Source organism: Juglans microcarpa x Juglans regia, chromosome 1S (assembly GCF_004785595.1).
Source record: "Juglans microcarpa x Juglans regia isolate MS1-56 chromosome 1S, Jm3101_v1.0, whole genome shotgun sequence".
In the NCBI taxonomy this organism is placed as follows: domain Eukaryota; kingdom Viridiplantae; phylum Streptophyta; class Magnoliopsida; order Fagales; family Juglandaceae; genus Juglans; species Juglans microcarpa x Juglans regia.
The window spans coordinates 3,397,874-3,412,321 of NC_054595.1; the positions used below are offsets into that span (position 1 = coordinate 3,397,874).

General features: G+C 33.1%; 1 protein-coding gene across 3 annotated transcripts in view; it reads left to right on the forward strand.

Annotated features, from left to right (window-relative positions):
* LOC121246218 (peroxisome biogenesis protein 1) overlaps nucleotides 1-12,097 on the forward strand; it is a 28,005-nt gene extending 15,908 nt beyond the window's left edge. For all 3 annotated transcript variants that reach the window (XM_041144289.1, XM_041144291.1, XM_041144290.1), the window contains 9 exons: nucleotides 1,665-1,758; nucleotides 1,886-2,040; nucleotides 4,775-5,005; nucleotides 7,310-7,510; nucleotides 8,799-8,924; nucleotides 9,005-9,066; nucleotides 10,603-10,720; nucleotides 11,438-11,722; nucleotides 11,827-12,097. In XM_041144289.1, coding sequence (XP_041000223.1) covers nucleotides 1,665-1,758; nucleotides 1,886-2,040; nucleotides 4,775-5,005; nucleotides 7,310-7,510; nucleotides 8,799-8,924; nucleotides 9,005-9,066; nucleotides 10,603-10,720; nucleotides 11,438-11,722; nucleotides 11,827-11,865 — 1,311 coding nt within the window. In that variant the 3' untranslated portion in view covers nucleotides 11,866-12,097. The remainder of the gene's footprint in view (nucleotides 1-1,664; nucleotides 1,759-1,885; nucleotides 2,041-4,774; nucleotides 5,006-7,309; nucleotides 7,511-8,798; nucleotides 8,925-9,004; nucleotides 9,067-10,602; nucleotides 10,721-11,437; nucleotides 11,723-11,826) is intronic.
* Nucleotides 12,098-14,448: the final 2,351 nt, after the last annotated feature.

Here is a 14,448-nt window from a genome sequence, read left to right on the forward strand (position 1 = left end):
TTTAATATATATAGAGAACATAATAAATCAAAAGTTCTAGTTATATAATATATTATTATTAAATATAAGTTATGAATATATTGTAGCAAACATTACTAAATATTATATTTATTAGTGTATTACAAGCATATGATGTAAGTATATATTTATAATATATAAGTTATTGTACATATATTACACTATAAAAATGTAATAATATGCAATTATAAATAATTAGTAATAGTTATAACTTACAATATGTGTTATCATTTATCTAGTATAATGAAAACCATATTGCTTATAAGGTTAATGATATGATTCCTCAATTAAAAATAAATACCATCAACTTATGAAAACCATATTGCTTATAAGGTTAATGATATGATTCCTCAATTAAAAATAAATACCATCAACTTATGATATGATGTGGATTATATATACGAATTATAGTTAATCAATTAAAGTTAATCTAGTAGTTGTTTCAAGTAAACGTGTATTCACTCATTCATTTATTACCATATCAATAGGCTATAATCTATGTAACAACTAGAAAATTAATATATATAACATTAATGTTATATTACATAATATATAATTCACTAAATTTATAAAATACATTGTTTTACAGACATAAAATAGCTTGATATATCATATAACTAGTAATAAAACACACGGCTAAATATTCAGAACTAATTACATAAAATATATTCTATAAAAAGAATTATAAAAATTGTCCTATACATGGGAACATAATAATTATATTAAATAAGGTAAACTATAAATAAATTAATAATATACAATTAAGTATATAAAATACAACTAGCAGGTAATAAATATAACAAATACATATATAACACATTACGAGCTCAAACGAGTCAAGTCAAGCTTATATGAGATTTGTTCACGAGCCTAAACCGAGTCGAGCCGAGTTTATATGAGTTTTGCTTGTTTTTATTCGACTCAATATTAGTGTTTACGAACATCCCATTTATTAAATGAACCGAGTATATACGAGCCGAGCTTTAGTTGTTCACTAGCTACTCTGTTCATTTGTAGCCCTAGATTTTTCAAAGGTTTCTCTTTAATTGTGCTACACACTTTCAGGCATTTCTACCCATAAAAATATATGCTCTCTTGTCTGCTATCTTCATTGTCAAGCTGCAATAGTGCCGATGGAACACAATATATAGTTCTATATATTTCTTAGTAATCTTAATTTTTATGGATCTATGACCCTGCAGCCACTTTGTGCTGTTGTAGTTTGACTAGTGCAAATCTTAAAGGAGAAATGGACATAAATGCATGATCTCAATCTAAGATTTTCTATTATAGTTATATTGCTTCTCCTAAAACAGTTCATTCTTTTCATAATTAAGTGAAAGTTATGTCATTCCTGACTAGTTGCTTTAAATTATATTGCCTTTTCTATGGAAGTCCTAATTTACATCTAGCATAGAAATTGGTGGTAAGTCGTTATTTATTGCATGTAATTGTTTATTTATTTATTTGCTGTACTGGCTCTTGATGATAATAATGCAATGAACTATACTCTTACTTATAAATAAAAAATAATGCAATGAACTAAATTTATGTTCTGAAGTTTTTTTTACTGTTGTGGCTGTGGGTACAACTCTGTTGTCCTAAGCCCCAAGTCAATTGATGGTATTAATGGGTCCACCGAACAGGAAAAGCGGAAGAGCTCATGTGGAATTGGTCCTGTTGCCTTTGTAGCTTCAGTCAAGTCTCTGGAGAATATACCACAGTCATTAAGCTCTTCAGGTTTGTATCTTTTTGCATGTGTAACGGGCACTGTCCTAGATTTGTAGTGCAAGTAAATAAGCTCTGGGTCTCTCTCCTTTAAATTAATATTCTGAATTGTTACCTTTCTGAATTTGGTCATTTTCAGGAAGGTTTGACTTCCATATTCAACTGCCTGCTCCTGCTGCCTCAGAACGCAGGGCTATATTGAAGCATGAAATTCAGAGGCGCTCCTTACAATGTTCCGATGAAATCTTGCTAGAAGTAGCTTCCAAATGCGATGGCTATGATGCATATGATCTGGTATTCATCTTGTTATTTCCAAGTCAAATGGATATGTCCCATTGTTTTGTATCTTGTAAAACACACCTTCCATTACAAGCCTTCATGGTCATTATATACCTCAGGTTTCAACACTTTATCTCTAGATGTTTGGCAGTTTCTAGGATGCTCACTATAAAACACTGCTTATGGGTGACGTATTGGAGAATCTTTACCACTCACTATTACTGCAAAATACAATTAGAATTGGTGACTGAGGTAAACTTCAAAGTGAAAATGATAGCAACAAGAATTGCTGCCATCAATAGATTCTGCCTGCTTAAACCTTAACATAAAATATATCATAAAAGTGTCTATTTTTATTTTGTTTTATTTTTTTATTTGGTATGGGGCTACTAGCCTTTCTCTACAGAAGTGTGCCCAAAGGGAAACTTACCAACTGATGTGGAGAAATTAACATAAATGAGGAGACTAAAATTGGGGCCACTTTGTGCAAGTAGGGGGGTATAGGGACACGTTGTTCTTATGTTTGATTACAAGTTCTCATAAAATAGCTAGTATCACGGGAGCATTTGGAGACTTCCAGCAGTCCTGAAGAAGTTCATGATGATTCAAACTCCAAGAGGAAATCTGAAAGAACCATCAGAAAACTAGTCTATTTTAGAGACTTTATTCTAATTAAAATGGGAACAAAATATGAGGGGCTTTAGAATAATTAAAAAATATTGATAAATCTAGGCTTATTTATGAACCATAGTTTATCCTGGTAGATTGTCCGGTAATAAATTTTGATGATTATCTTACAATATATTCTATCAAGCAATTCATGAAATATTAAGTTCTGTTTGCACTCTACTTCTTCTCCTCCGCTTTTAGCAGTTCCCCTACAGCCAAGTTGAGTTGAGATTTTTTATCCTTTCCTTCTTGGGTTTTGTGGGTTGATTAAAGGGATGTTTGGAAAGAAATGAGTGGTATTTTGAAGATAGGGAGCGTACAATGGCGGAGTTGCAGAATTTTTTCGTACACACTTTCATGTTTTGGTTTTCAGCCATTGTACTTGATGGAATCAATGTCCATGACTTCTTGTCTTTAATCTCTTGATCTTAGAATGTATTTAGGCGTTCTTTTGTATACTTCCTTTGTACACAGGCTAAGCCTATTTCATTTGTATCAATAAATTTACTCTTATTTATCAAAAAATGTTTGGAAACAATTTCCATTATCTCATCCCATCTCATTTCCTTCCCAAATATCATTCAAACGCAAATACTTTCAAACTAATCATTACAACTTTTTCAAACTAATCATTACAACTTACCCAAACTTTCAAACAAAAACAATTCAACCTTTTCAAATCCAAAACAAAAACAATATTAAAAAATATTATATTCTAACAATATTTTAACTTTATAACATTTTTTATTCAACTTTTTCTCTCTCATTTTCCAAAACCCAATAAATACTTAACTCAAACCATCTTACTATTCACAAACCATCTTACTACTATTCACAAAATTCTTATCTTATCTCATCTCATTCCCCAAGCATCCCCTAATACTCCTTGCATCATTTGGTGCCAGAGCATGGTTACATTTTGAGTGCCCCCAACACAATTGTTGGAAGTATAGCACCATGGATCTTGCTGATCTCCATGGTTAACGATAGGAGTGATCATGGCGGGATGAAGCTGGTCGGGTCAGCCTGTCGGTGGTGACACATTTTTGGTTGGAATAGGCTCGGATACCATTCTAATGCTCCAAGGGAGGCCTGAGCCACATTTGGGCCTATACTCCAAAAGGACTAGTCAATGATACAATTTGAGCCCTATTGGAACAATTATAAATGGTAAGAACTTCTCATTCCCAAGCAATGTGGGATCCTATAAACCACCTACCATTATCAGTCAGTATGGGGTATCACAATCATGGAGCAGTAAAAAGCAAAGTTTGATTTTTCTGTCAAGTGCAGAAAGATAATACAAGGCAAGGGCTCATACTGCTAGCGAATTGCTTGGTTACAACAGTTTCTTTGGGAGTTGGGCTTCCTAGCACCAACTCCTATTCCACCATGCTTTGATAACCAAGCTACCATACACATTGCCTTCAACCTGTGTTCCATGAGAGGACAAAGCATATAGGATTAGAATATCATTTTTCACGAGACAAGATAATAAGTCGAGGCATAAATGCACCATTTGAAGTTTGAAGATAACTTGCTGATATCTTTATGAAGTCATTGTCTAGGATGAAATTCAGAGTGATTTGTTCCAAGTTCGGCTTATATGAAAAATATGCACCAGCTTGAGGGTCAGTGTTAGAGAATGCTATGCTATATTGTAACCTTCTAGAAGAGTCTTGGTGAGTTGTCCCTTTCCAGAACATTCATTTGTCTTATTGTAAATATTTCTCCTACATATATGGAATGGAATATGTGAGGGCTGTACAGTGAAATAAGCACCTCCTTTCGTACACTTCTATTTTCCATTATAATATACAATTACTATCATAGGTCTCTTGCTTGAAATTCTGTACTTGAAGCGGGTTAAAAAAATCAACCTTTTACTTTATGTTCCTGCACGAATCTCAGCAATAACTTGTCTCATATATTTACACTTTCATCTTTATAGCTCTTAAAAATTGTAATCTGTTCGACTGTGTGGATCTTATAATTGTTCTGATAATTATATATTTTTCTTGGAAGCACTTGATTTGCTTCTCTTGAAACTATAAATGTTAAATGATCTCGTTCCTTTCAGGAAATATTGGTTGATAGATCTGTTCATGCTGCGGTTGGACGTTTTTTGCCTTCTCATTCTGCATTTGAGGTGGATGGAAAGCCCACATTATTGAAGGAAGATTTTTCCCTGGCAATGCATGACTTCCTTCCGGTTGCTATGCGTGACATCACTAAGTCTACTCCCGAAGCTGGTCGCTCTGGGTGGGATGATGTTGGTGGTCTTAGCGACATTCGGAATGCCATTCAGGAGGTAAAATCTTCCCATTAGCTTTTTAATTCTCGATTCATTGATGTACATTGACATATTTATCGTGTGAAATAGAAAATTTGCTACTATTTTTGTTTATTTTTTAACATTTGGTTGTTTTTTATTGCATGCTTTTTGTTCTTTTCATTATAAGTAAGAAATTTCATTGTTGTTTTCCTTGGTGGCTTTAGTTCATTGTGATGTCTGTGGCTCATGAAAGATTCCCTTCCTCACTTTTTGTTACACATTTTCTTTGTAACATAATTCCATTATGTGGTTTTTTGTTGACACATAATGGTTGTAATCATTCTATGTGGCTGCATCTCCGAACACTAAATGGTGAACTTTTTTGTATTTCAACCATTTCTTAATATCACAGTTGTCTAAGAATGAATCATCAAGGGTCTCTTATCACATCATGGTTTTGTAACTTGTGATAATGAGTACATGCCAATTTAAAATCGAAATGGTATTAATTTTCAATAAGGTGATGTTGGCCTTGTGGTATCCCACATGAAGTCATGACTCAACTTTGGAAGTTCTTAAAACAAAGAAAAGTCCCCTACAAAAGTTCATAGTTCTTTCTGTAGCTTGGAAAGTCAAATCCACTGATTTGGTTGGAACTATCTAATTTATCATAGTTTGCGTATTTAGAGGAGATTAGCTACTCTCACAGCTTTGTTAGATGATCATTTATGGTGAAAGTAGCAATAATTTGCTTCCCAAAGAGATGGTGGACTAGTTACAGATCAAGTATGAGAATGACCCTGACACTGTAACACTCGAGAGGGATGGCAGAGGAAATTAATGAAAAAACCTTGAATTTACTCAATTAATGTGTTTCTAAGATTTTAAGCTGAGCATATTTGCAGCTTCTGACTTATCCTTTCTCCTGGTTCCAAGTCTTCTTTTCACCTGGTGTTATAGCCGTTTGTTCTTTCCTATCTTTTCTCATACTTAGTAATCTGTATTTGATCCTACATGCCATATGTTGGTTTTTACATGTAGCATGTTGTGTGAGAGTGTGCTTACCTTCTGAGCAGAGGAAAATAAAGGAAAAAAAAAAAGAGATGTGAGTATGATCTTTGTGTGTGTACAAGAACATTAATGCTATTTGTCTGTACTTCTAAAATGCCAGCACCCTTGAAGCTATGTTTTTCGAAACCGTGACAATTCATTGAAGGACCTGGGATGATGAACAATAGATGCATGTGTTTTGAGTTTTGAAATCTGAAATTTTGTCTCAAAGAAATAGCCGTAAATCCATGATCACCTATTTCCTCCTCGTCCTGAAGTTCAATTTCATTTTCTTTTATTTTTTGCCCAAAGGACTTGAATTTCATTGTTTTCCATGTAGTTGGTAAAAGGATGAGCTGGTGATTGACTCAGTGGAAAGAACAGTTGTGTTTGTTCTTGTCAAGGAGAGAAAAGTAGAAGCTGATAATTAATCTTATTATAATATCTTGGTCACTATCTTTATTCCTCTCATTTTGACCACACGTTGTCAAAATTTTCATTGCTTTATGGAACCAAATTATAGAATTTCTTCTCACCTTTCAATTGGTTTCAACCTGTCATTACAAATCCTTGAAGGGAAAATAAAAAATAGGGTTAATATACTTGTTACTCTTGAACATCCAAAAGATTTACACTTCGCTTCCCAAACTACTAAAACTACTATGTTGTACCTTCTAACTATCAGAAATTGGCAAATTGCACCCTCTGTCCAATCTTGACCTTTGAATCTTAATGAAAGGTCTTCTTAACAGTTGGCTAGTTTGGCCCAAGTGGTGAAGGCTTTGGTCTTGGGGTATCACTCCCTTCAAGGTTCAAGGTTTAACACCTCATGAGTGCAAACAATCTTTTGGTGAAAAGCCAGCAATTTAACCAATTCCGTGTAGGGAAACTTCCGAGGGTGCGGTACACGGGACCGAGGTTTACTCTGCAGGGGTGGGTCCCTGCCTTGGAGAGGTTCCCCGACATATAAAAAAAAAAAAAAAAAAAAAAAAGAAAGAAAGAAAGAAAGTTGGCTAGTTTGAAGGTGCAATATAACAGTTTTGATATTTAGGGGTGCAAAGTGTTACACAGGTTAGTTAGGAGTGGAGATTGTATTTAACAATAGAAGTATTAGCATATTGACAGGTATAGTTGTTTACTTGTTTGTGTTGGTGCTGTCTTTTACTTGCATTTTGTTACATTTGCAGCTACGATGTCTTTTTTTTTTTTTTTGCTTTTACCTGTTCAGTAGGAATCTGTTGTTCTGTGTTTATTATTCTCTTCAATTTTAATTCCTGTTGTCAATGTCAGATCATTGAGTTGCCTTCAAAGTTCCCAAATACCTTTTCACAAGCTCCTTTAAGGTTGCGGTCAAACGTTCTCTTATATGGCCCCCCTGGTTGTGGCAAGACACATATAGTGGGTGCTGCTGCTGCTGCTTGTTCCTTGAGATTTATGTCAGTCAAAGGACCAGAGCTCTTAAATAAATACATCGGAGCTTCTGAGCAAGCTGTAAGAGGCGACTTTATTCTTACTACTATTTTTGTATACCCATATGTAGATAATCCTTATTTTCTGAAGCTTCATATTAATCAGCCCATGCCTTTTCTGTTTCATGCATTTTATCGCAGCCTTGTTTTTCTATTAGTTCTCAGATTTCACTTATAAAAAAAAAAAAGTTCTCAGATTTCTTCTATGGGCTCTGGGCCTTTCTGTTTTATTTGAAACTATTTGTGCTTTATATTAATCACCTTCTTTATAGTTCTGTGTATTAGTGATCAATGTGAAATGTCATCGTATTCATCATCATCGCTATCTTCTTTTTCTTATTTAACCCCATTGTTGTTAATCTCTATGTAATGTTTGACTTTCTTCTCTTCCATTTATTGCTTATGATTCCTCAATATTATCTTATTAGTTCTATCTCCCGATCCGAACTCTGATAGTGCGAAAATTTTTGTTTGGGACGAATTAGTTGATTTGCTGAGCTGGTGGAACTTGCTTTGGTCTCTCGGTGGAGATTTTAATGACCCCATTGTACGAGTAAAAAACTGGGTGATGCTTGCTTGTGTTAGCTATGGTGGAGTTTTCTGGCTATTTTTTTGAGTAGGCCTTATTGATATGCTTGCTGTTTGGAGTGTTTTTTGCATGGTTGAATAATTGAGACCCCGGCCCCGTACATGGTCCAGATTGGATAGATTTCTCTTCTTTTAGAGTGTGAAGTACAATTTCTGATTGTGCCGGAAGTGGTTGGCTAGATTCTCTATTCTTTGTGATTGTGAGTTTAAAGTTTTCTTTTTTAAAACATTGTTCTTATGGGCAGGGGGCCATTGTTTTTAATGGGCTAAATGTACATGATTTTCCATTTTTGGTTGTAAACGCTTGTTAAGTACTTCTCATGTATACTTCTTGTGTTCTTGGGCATTGTCTCTTTTTATGAATAAAACGTCTTGACTACCAATTAAAAAAAGGATATGTAGGGTGGCAAATGATATTTGAAGTTTGAAAATATGTGGTTTCAGAAGGCTTTTTAGAATAGATAAAGAATTAAGGATGTCATACCACTTTCAATGCTTTCCAAGTTTTATTTTTCGTTGTCTTTTCTTCCTTGATTATGCAGTATTTTATTTTAGTTCGACTGTATAATAGATGCACAAATAGATAATGTGCATATAAGAGAGGGCATATATAATGAATCTATGAATTTTTTGGTTAATTTTCTGGGCATTTGTGGTAATACTTTTTACAAGTGAAGTGTAATGTATAGTTCTGCTGCTGATGCATATCTGTTGGGTTTCAGGTTCGGGATATTTTCACCAAAGCAGCTGCTGCAGCACCATGCCTTCTCTTTTTTGATGAATTTGATTCTATTGCACCAAAAAGAGGGCACGACAATACAGGAGTAACCGATCGTGTTGTTAATCAAGTTAGTCTCTTGTTTGCCTGTACCATCTTAGGTTCTCTTTGAATTAATTTTCTAACATTTACATTCCTCCCTTTTCACAGTTTCTAACGGAACTGGATGGTGTTGAAGTTTTGACTGGTGTATTTGTGTTTGCTGCAACAAGGTTAGTTTCTCCACAGAATATTTGATAATGTTTTGGGACAAATGTGCTTAAAGTCCATGTGGTTAGGCGGTAAAACATGGAACTCCCTTAAGTTAATTTTTCACACTAATGTCTGTATTAAAGTGAAAAAAACCTTAAGAAGTGACTTTACCAATTACGTATAATCATATCAACCATCATTTTACAACTTACATACGAAATCCCCTCAACAGTAAATGAAAAGATAGTTTTCTTTTCTGTGGGGAAATAAAACAAAGAAGTATGTATTTTTTTCCAGTTGGAAGAGAAATTTGTTTCCTCTCCTCTTTCTCTCTTTCTCTCTTCGGAGAAGAAAAATGAGATCCATGTACTTCTAGATATGATACACAAGTCTTGATATCGTCAGAGATGGAGCCATTATAGTCCACTTGTGGCTCTTGGACTCTAGTGGGAGATTCGCGACATCAACATGAGATGTTGTGATTTAAATGTGAACGTGGGATGCCACAGTGCAGGGGTGAAGGTATGAGGGCATTGTCCACCCCAAGAGGATAGAACTATGAGATTACTGAAAAACACCTTAGATATTGTTCTCAAAACCGTTGCCATTGCTACAACCCTGAATTACACAGATGCTATTAGGTCGTTTACAAGCCTTTTAGTTTTGATGTGAATCAATGGAAATTTTGGTGTCTCAAAAAATATTTCAGAGTGTTTTTTGGGCCTAAAAGCAGGTGGGGAAGGTGTATTCTCTTCCAATGCTTGTTTTAGGTGCCTCTTTGGTAATAACTACTTCCTCCAAATACATATAGAATGTCTCAAATTTGATAGTTCAATGACATAATCTCTTGGGTTAATTGTAGAATCAGTCCTTGTTTTTCATTGTTTTGCAAACAACTCCCTAAGTTCTCACTTTTTCGCACAATACATCTCTAGATTTTTAGAAACTCACAATTTAGTCTCCCCATCGATCTCTCATCATGTTTTCTAAAAGCACAATCTGTGGTGCAAAAAATACACGCGTCGCCCAATCAAACACTAACACTTGGCATTTCAGTTTCCTGTCAGCCTCTCCTTAAAAATATAATAAAAAAAACATAAACAAGCTTTAAAAGCCTAAATTTTGAGATTTACGACCATCTAACGCAAAAATGGATGCTTTGTGTCAATAGGAACAAAGCTTTTGCTTTGAAAGTTGTGTTTGTTATAGATGCTTCCTTCCTATTCGTCCTCATTCTAGCATTGCACCTTCTTAGCTTAAGTACCAACAAATGAAAGAAGGTAGAACCCCAATATGGATCCAAGCTGTGAAGAAGCTTTTACCTTTGAAACCACAACATTAATTGGTCATGCCACATTGCCATAGCGGTTTGTGGGAACTATAAATATGTAGTTGGCCGATGCATATGTTCAATTTCAGGTCAGAATTATGGAATGTTTCTGAACATCCTTTTCTTGTCATGATTGGATAGGTTTTGCTTTCAGCACTCTTTTTTCCGAGATATATTGATTATTTTGTCTGATGGAAAATGAACCTATATTTTTCATGTCAAGCAGTAGACCGGATTTACTTGATGCTGCACTGTTGAGACCCGGTAGGCTAGATCGCCTTCTGTTCTGTGATTTTCCATCTCCACATGAAAGGTTGGATATCCTTAGAGTTCTCTCTCGGAAGGTTAGTAGGACAATCTAAAGTAATGAATAGTTCTTGATGACTATTTAGTTTTCGCATTGTTATTTTCATTGACTTTTGAACCTTTTCTTTTAGTTTCTTTTTGTGATTTCTGAAGTTCGCCGTGAGGATAATTTCCCCACTGTAATAGATGGGGGATTAATGATTGCCATGAAATTCTAAGAAACCCATATGGCAGGCTAGTTCAAAATTAAGTCTATTTGCTACCCTTCATTCAATAACTAAGGTCTCGTTTGTTTTCAGGAAACTTCTCAACTTATCTCATCTCATCTAATCATTATAACTTTTCCAAATTCTCATACAAAATGAAATAAATAATTCAACTTTTTCAAATCCCAAAATAAAAATAATATTAAAAAAATATATGCTAACAATATTTTATTTAACTTTTAACTTTTATCTCAATTCATCTCATCTCATCTGCGAAAACAAATGAGCCATAAATTACAACAATTAAGATGCGGCTCTTTCTTGCTTGAACCAGCGTCTTTCTCTCGGTACGGCCATTAAGTTCCTTCTAGCAACCCATAATTTCGAGGAAATATTAAGGTGTTGAAAATTTTTACAAGTTTTACTGTATATTCAGTGCCAAATGGATGCCTAGAGTTCAGACTAAAAAATCATGGAGCTTTTCTTTTTGTCTATTTGTTTTGTCGAGTTAAAATATAATAATATTATGCTTTCTATGAATTCATGCAGCTTCCATTGGCCAGTGATGTTGATTTAGATGCCATAGCTTGTACAACTGAAGGATTTAGTGGGGCTGATCTGCAAGCCCTGCTTTCAGATGCACAGCTTGCAGCAGTTCATGAGCTTCTGGGCAGCGTGGATACCATTGTGCCAAACAAAAAGCCAGTAATAACTGATGCTCTTTTGAAGTCAACTGCTGCAAAGGCAAGACCATCTGTTTCAGAAACCGAGATGCAAAGACTATATAGTATTTACAGAGAGTTTCTGGATTCAAAGAGATCTGTTGCTGCACAGGTCTTTCACTCTCTCTCTCTCTCTCCAAGATGTTTTATGCAAAAAACCTATTTATCCATACCCTTCCAGAATATAGCTTGTGACTAACATAAATTTATTTGCAGTCAAGAGATGCCAAAGGCAAGAGGGCAACCCTAGCATGACGAATTACAAGGGTCTTGTAACCAGGTGGAGCAGAATGTGCTGCTATATGGTATACCATGCTACTTATTTACATTTTTGGTTGCTCATTTCTGCCACTCTATTTTCTTTTTCCCGAAAAATGAATTGGGTGCGAGAGCAGGGATTTTAAATATATAACCCATTCGAGAATTTGCAAAAGTTCATCTTTAATCATTCAAAAGTTTATGAAATCGTGGAAAAGATTTAAAGAAAGTTTAAGATTTGCAATGGCAGACTTTTTGGCTGCCAATTGGGGTTATAATTTGTAAATATGATCTGGGTTGTCGTTTCTATAGCAGAATTGTTAGTTACTTGTCTGGAGATCTGCCCCTAGACAGTGTTCCTTGCGTTTGTTGTAGAAACGAACTTAAATAACTCAAAATAAAATGCGGATTCTATTGCTGAACCATTCCCTAGGGTTGTTGATCTCTTGTCCAGATTGGAGTTTGAAAGTAATCTTTTGGTTTAAATTAGGTACCGCTCAAAAATAAAATTATGTACTAAACCTAACATTTGTTACTTGGTTGAAATTGGGTAGGACAAATCTGAAGGAAAGGAAGCCCTGTAATATGATCATATCTCAGGAGTATTTTACAAAACAATGAAGATGCATGACTGATTTTATAAATTCACCTTAAAGCTTCGTTGTTGAACTAGCATCGTTTATCACTTAACATGTGTTACCAAAATTCGACTGTTTGATCGTGCTTGTTAACTTTTTATTTCCTTGATGGTCAAGTTTAACGTCCGGTTTGGATGTTGAGATAAATTTTTAAATTTTTAACTTTCTTATCTAGTCATTATTTAATTATTACAATTTTCCAAACTTCCAAACAAAATACAAAAAAAAAAAAAAAAAAAAAAATGATTCAACTTTTTCAAGCCTCAAAACAAAATTAATATTTTGACTTTATATTTTTTTATTTAATTTTTCTCTTTCATTTACTAAAACTTCATAAAACATATTAACTTAAATCATTTTAATATTATTCATAGATTTTTCCATCACATCTTCATATTCAAATGAGCTATAATATTGCATTACATATTTAACCTAATATTTATACTTTATACATTTAATTTTTATTTGAAGACGAATTAAATCAAGCTTCTTATTAAACTAGTTTGAATGTGTCATTGTGTTATAACTTATATTCTTACAATCATTTTATTTATTTTTTAAACATTTGTTTTCATTTATCGTTATAAAAGAAGAAGAAATAGGCTCGTGACGCTTTTTTTTTTCTAATCAAGCATATGATATATAAAAGAAAATTACAGAGTTTGAGGAGGGTTCTTTTCACTATCAATATAAAAAAACCAATCCAAGAAGACTTATGATCCAATTTGGATAAAACATATTATTCTTCATTTTAAACTTTATCAGATTTATATTTTGTCAGCTAATATAATATATTTTTTGAGAAATGATATTTGTAGTTATGGAGTGTATAAGTATCACACACTCATTTTGAAAAAAAGCGAGTAAATATGAGATCTATATGAAAAAATTAATTTTTTAATAGTGAATCTCACTATTTTTTAAAAGGAATGCACAACGCTAGCAAAACTTATGACTATATCTAACATTGCTCATTTTTTTTTATCTTATTAGGAAATGCTATCTCATTTTAGATTTTATAATTATTTAAAGACCTGAAAATCCGAACTTTTAAACAAATATTTACTAAATGTGAAGCTATATTAAATATTTTTTAATTTGATGCTGAACATATTAAAGGAGAATTTAATTTTCTTCTTGATTTTCTCTCTTGAAATTTTTTGCAGGAAAGTTAATAATATTATAATGTTTTAATATATTTCAATAATATTATTTTGTTTTAATTAAAATATTGTTTCAAAAGAATTTATAAAATAATTATAAGAATATCGTTATTTTATAAAAACATTTAAAGTGTTGTTGTAATAATAAAGTTAAAAAATGAGTCTATACCGTGTTACATGGAAGCCTCTTTAATGCACGTTTGGGATTGTAGTGAGAAATATAGCTTATAGTTTATAACTTCAATAATCAGTTTTACTATTAAAAAGTTATTTATTCTTTAGTAACTATATGATTAAAACATTTTCAAACATTTTTTTTTTATATATTTGGGGAGGGGGGTTTTGAACCCAAGACCTTCATTTTAGAGGCTGTGCGTTTATGCCAGTCAGGTCATAGACTTTTAGCAAAACACTTTCAAATATGTTACTTTTGTTTGGAAACAAATTAAAAAAGTACTTTTTGAAGTAGAAATAACGATTATTTAAATTTTCAAAGATTATGATCATATTCTTGAAAGTTTGAAAGTTGTAATTATCTTAAAATTATATGGGTATTTTCATCCATTGATAATCTTTTAAAATTCAAATTATGTTTCGTATTATCCAAAAAAGCACATTGGAGAAAAAAAATCAAAATAATATTTTTATTCAAACGTACTTTTTAACTTATTTGAGATTAAAAATAATTTAATATAAACATTTTTTAAAATTCCTAAACCACACGCAGGCCCTTGTTATATAAGTTTTGCTACTCATCATTCCCACACACTACATGCTAC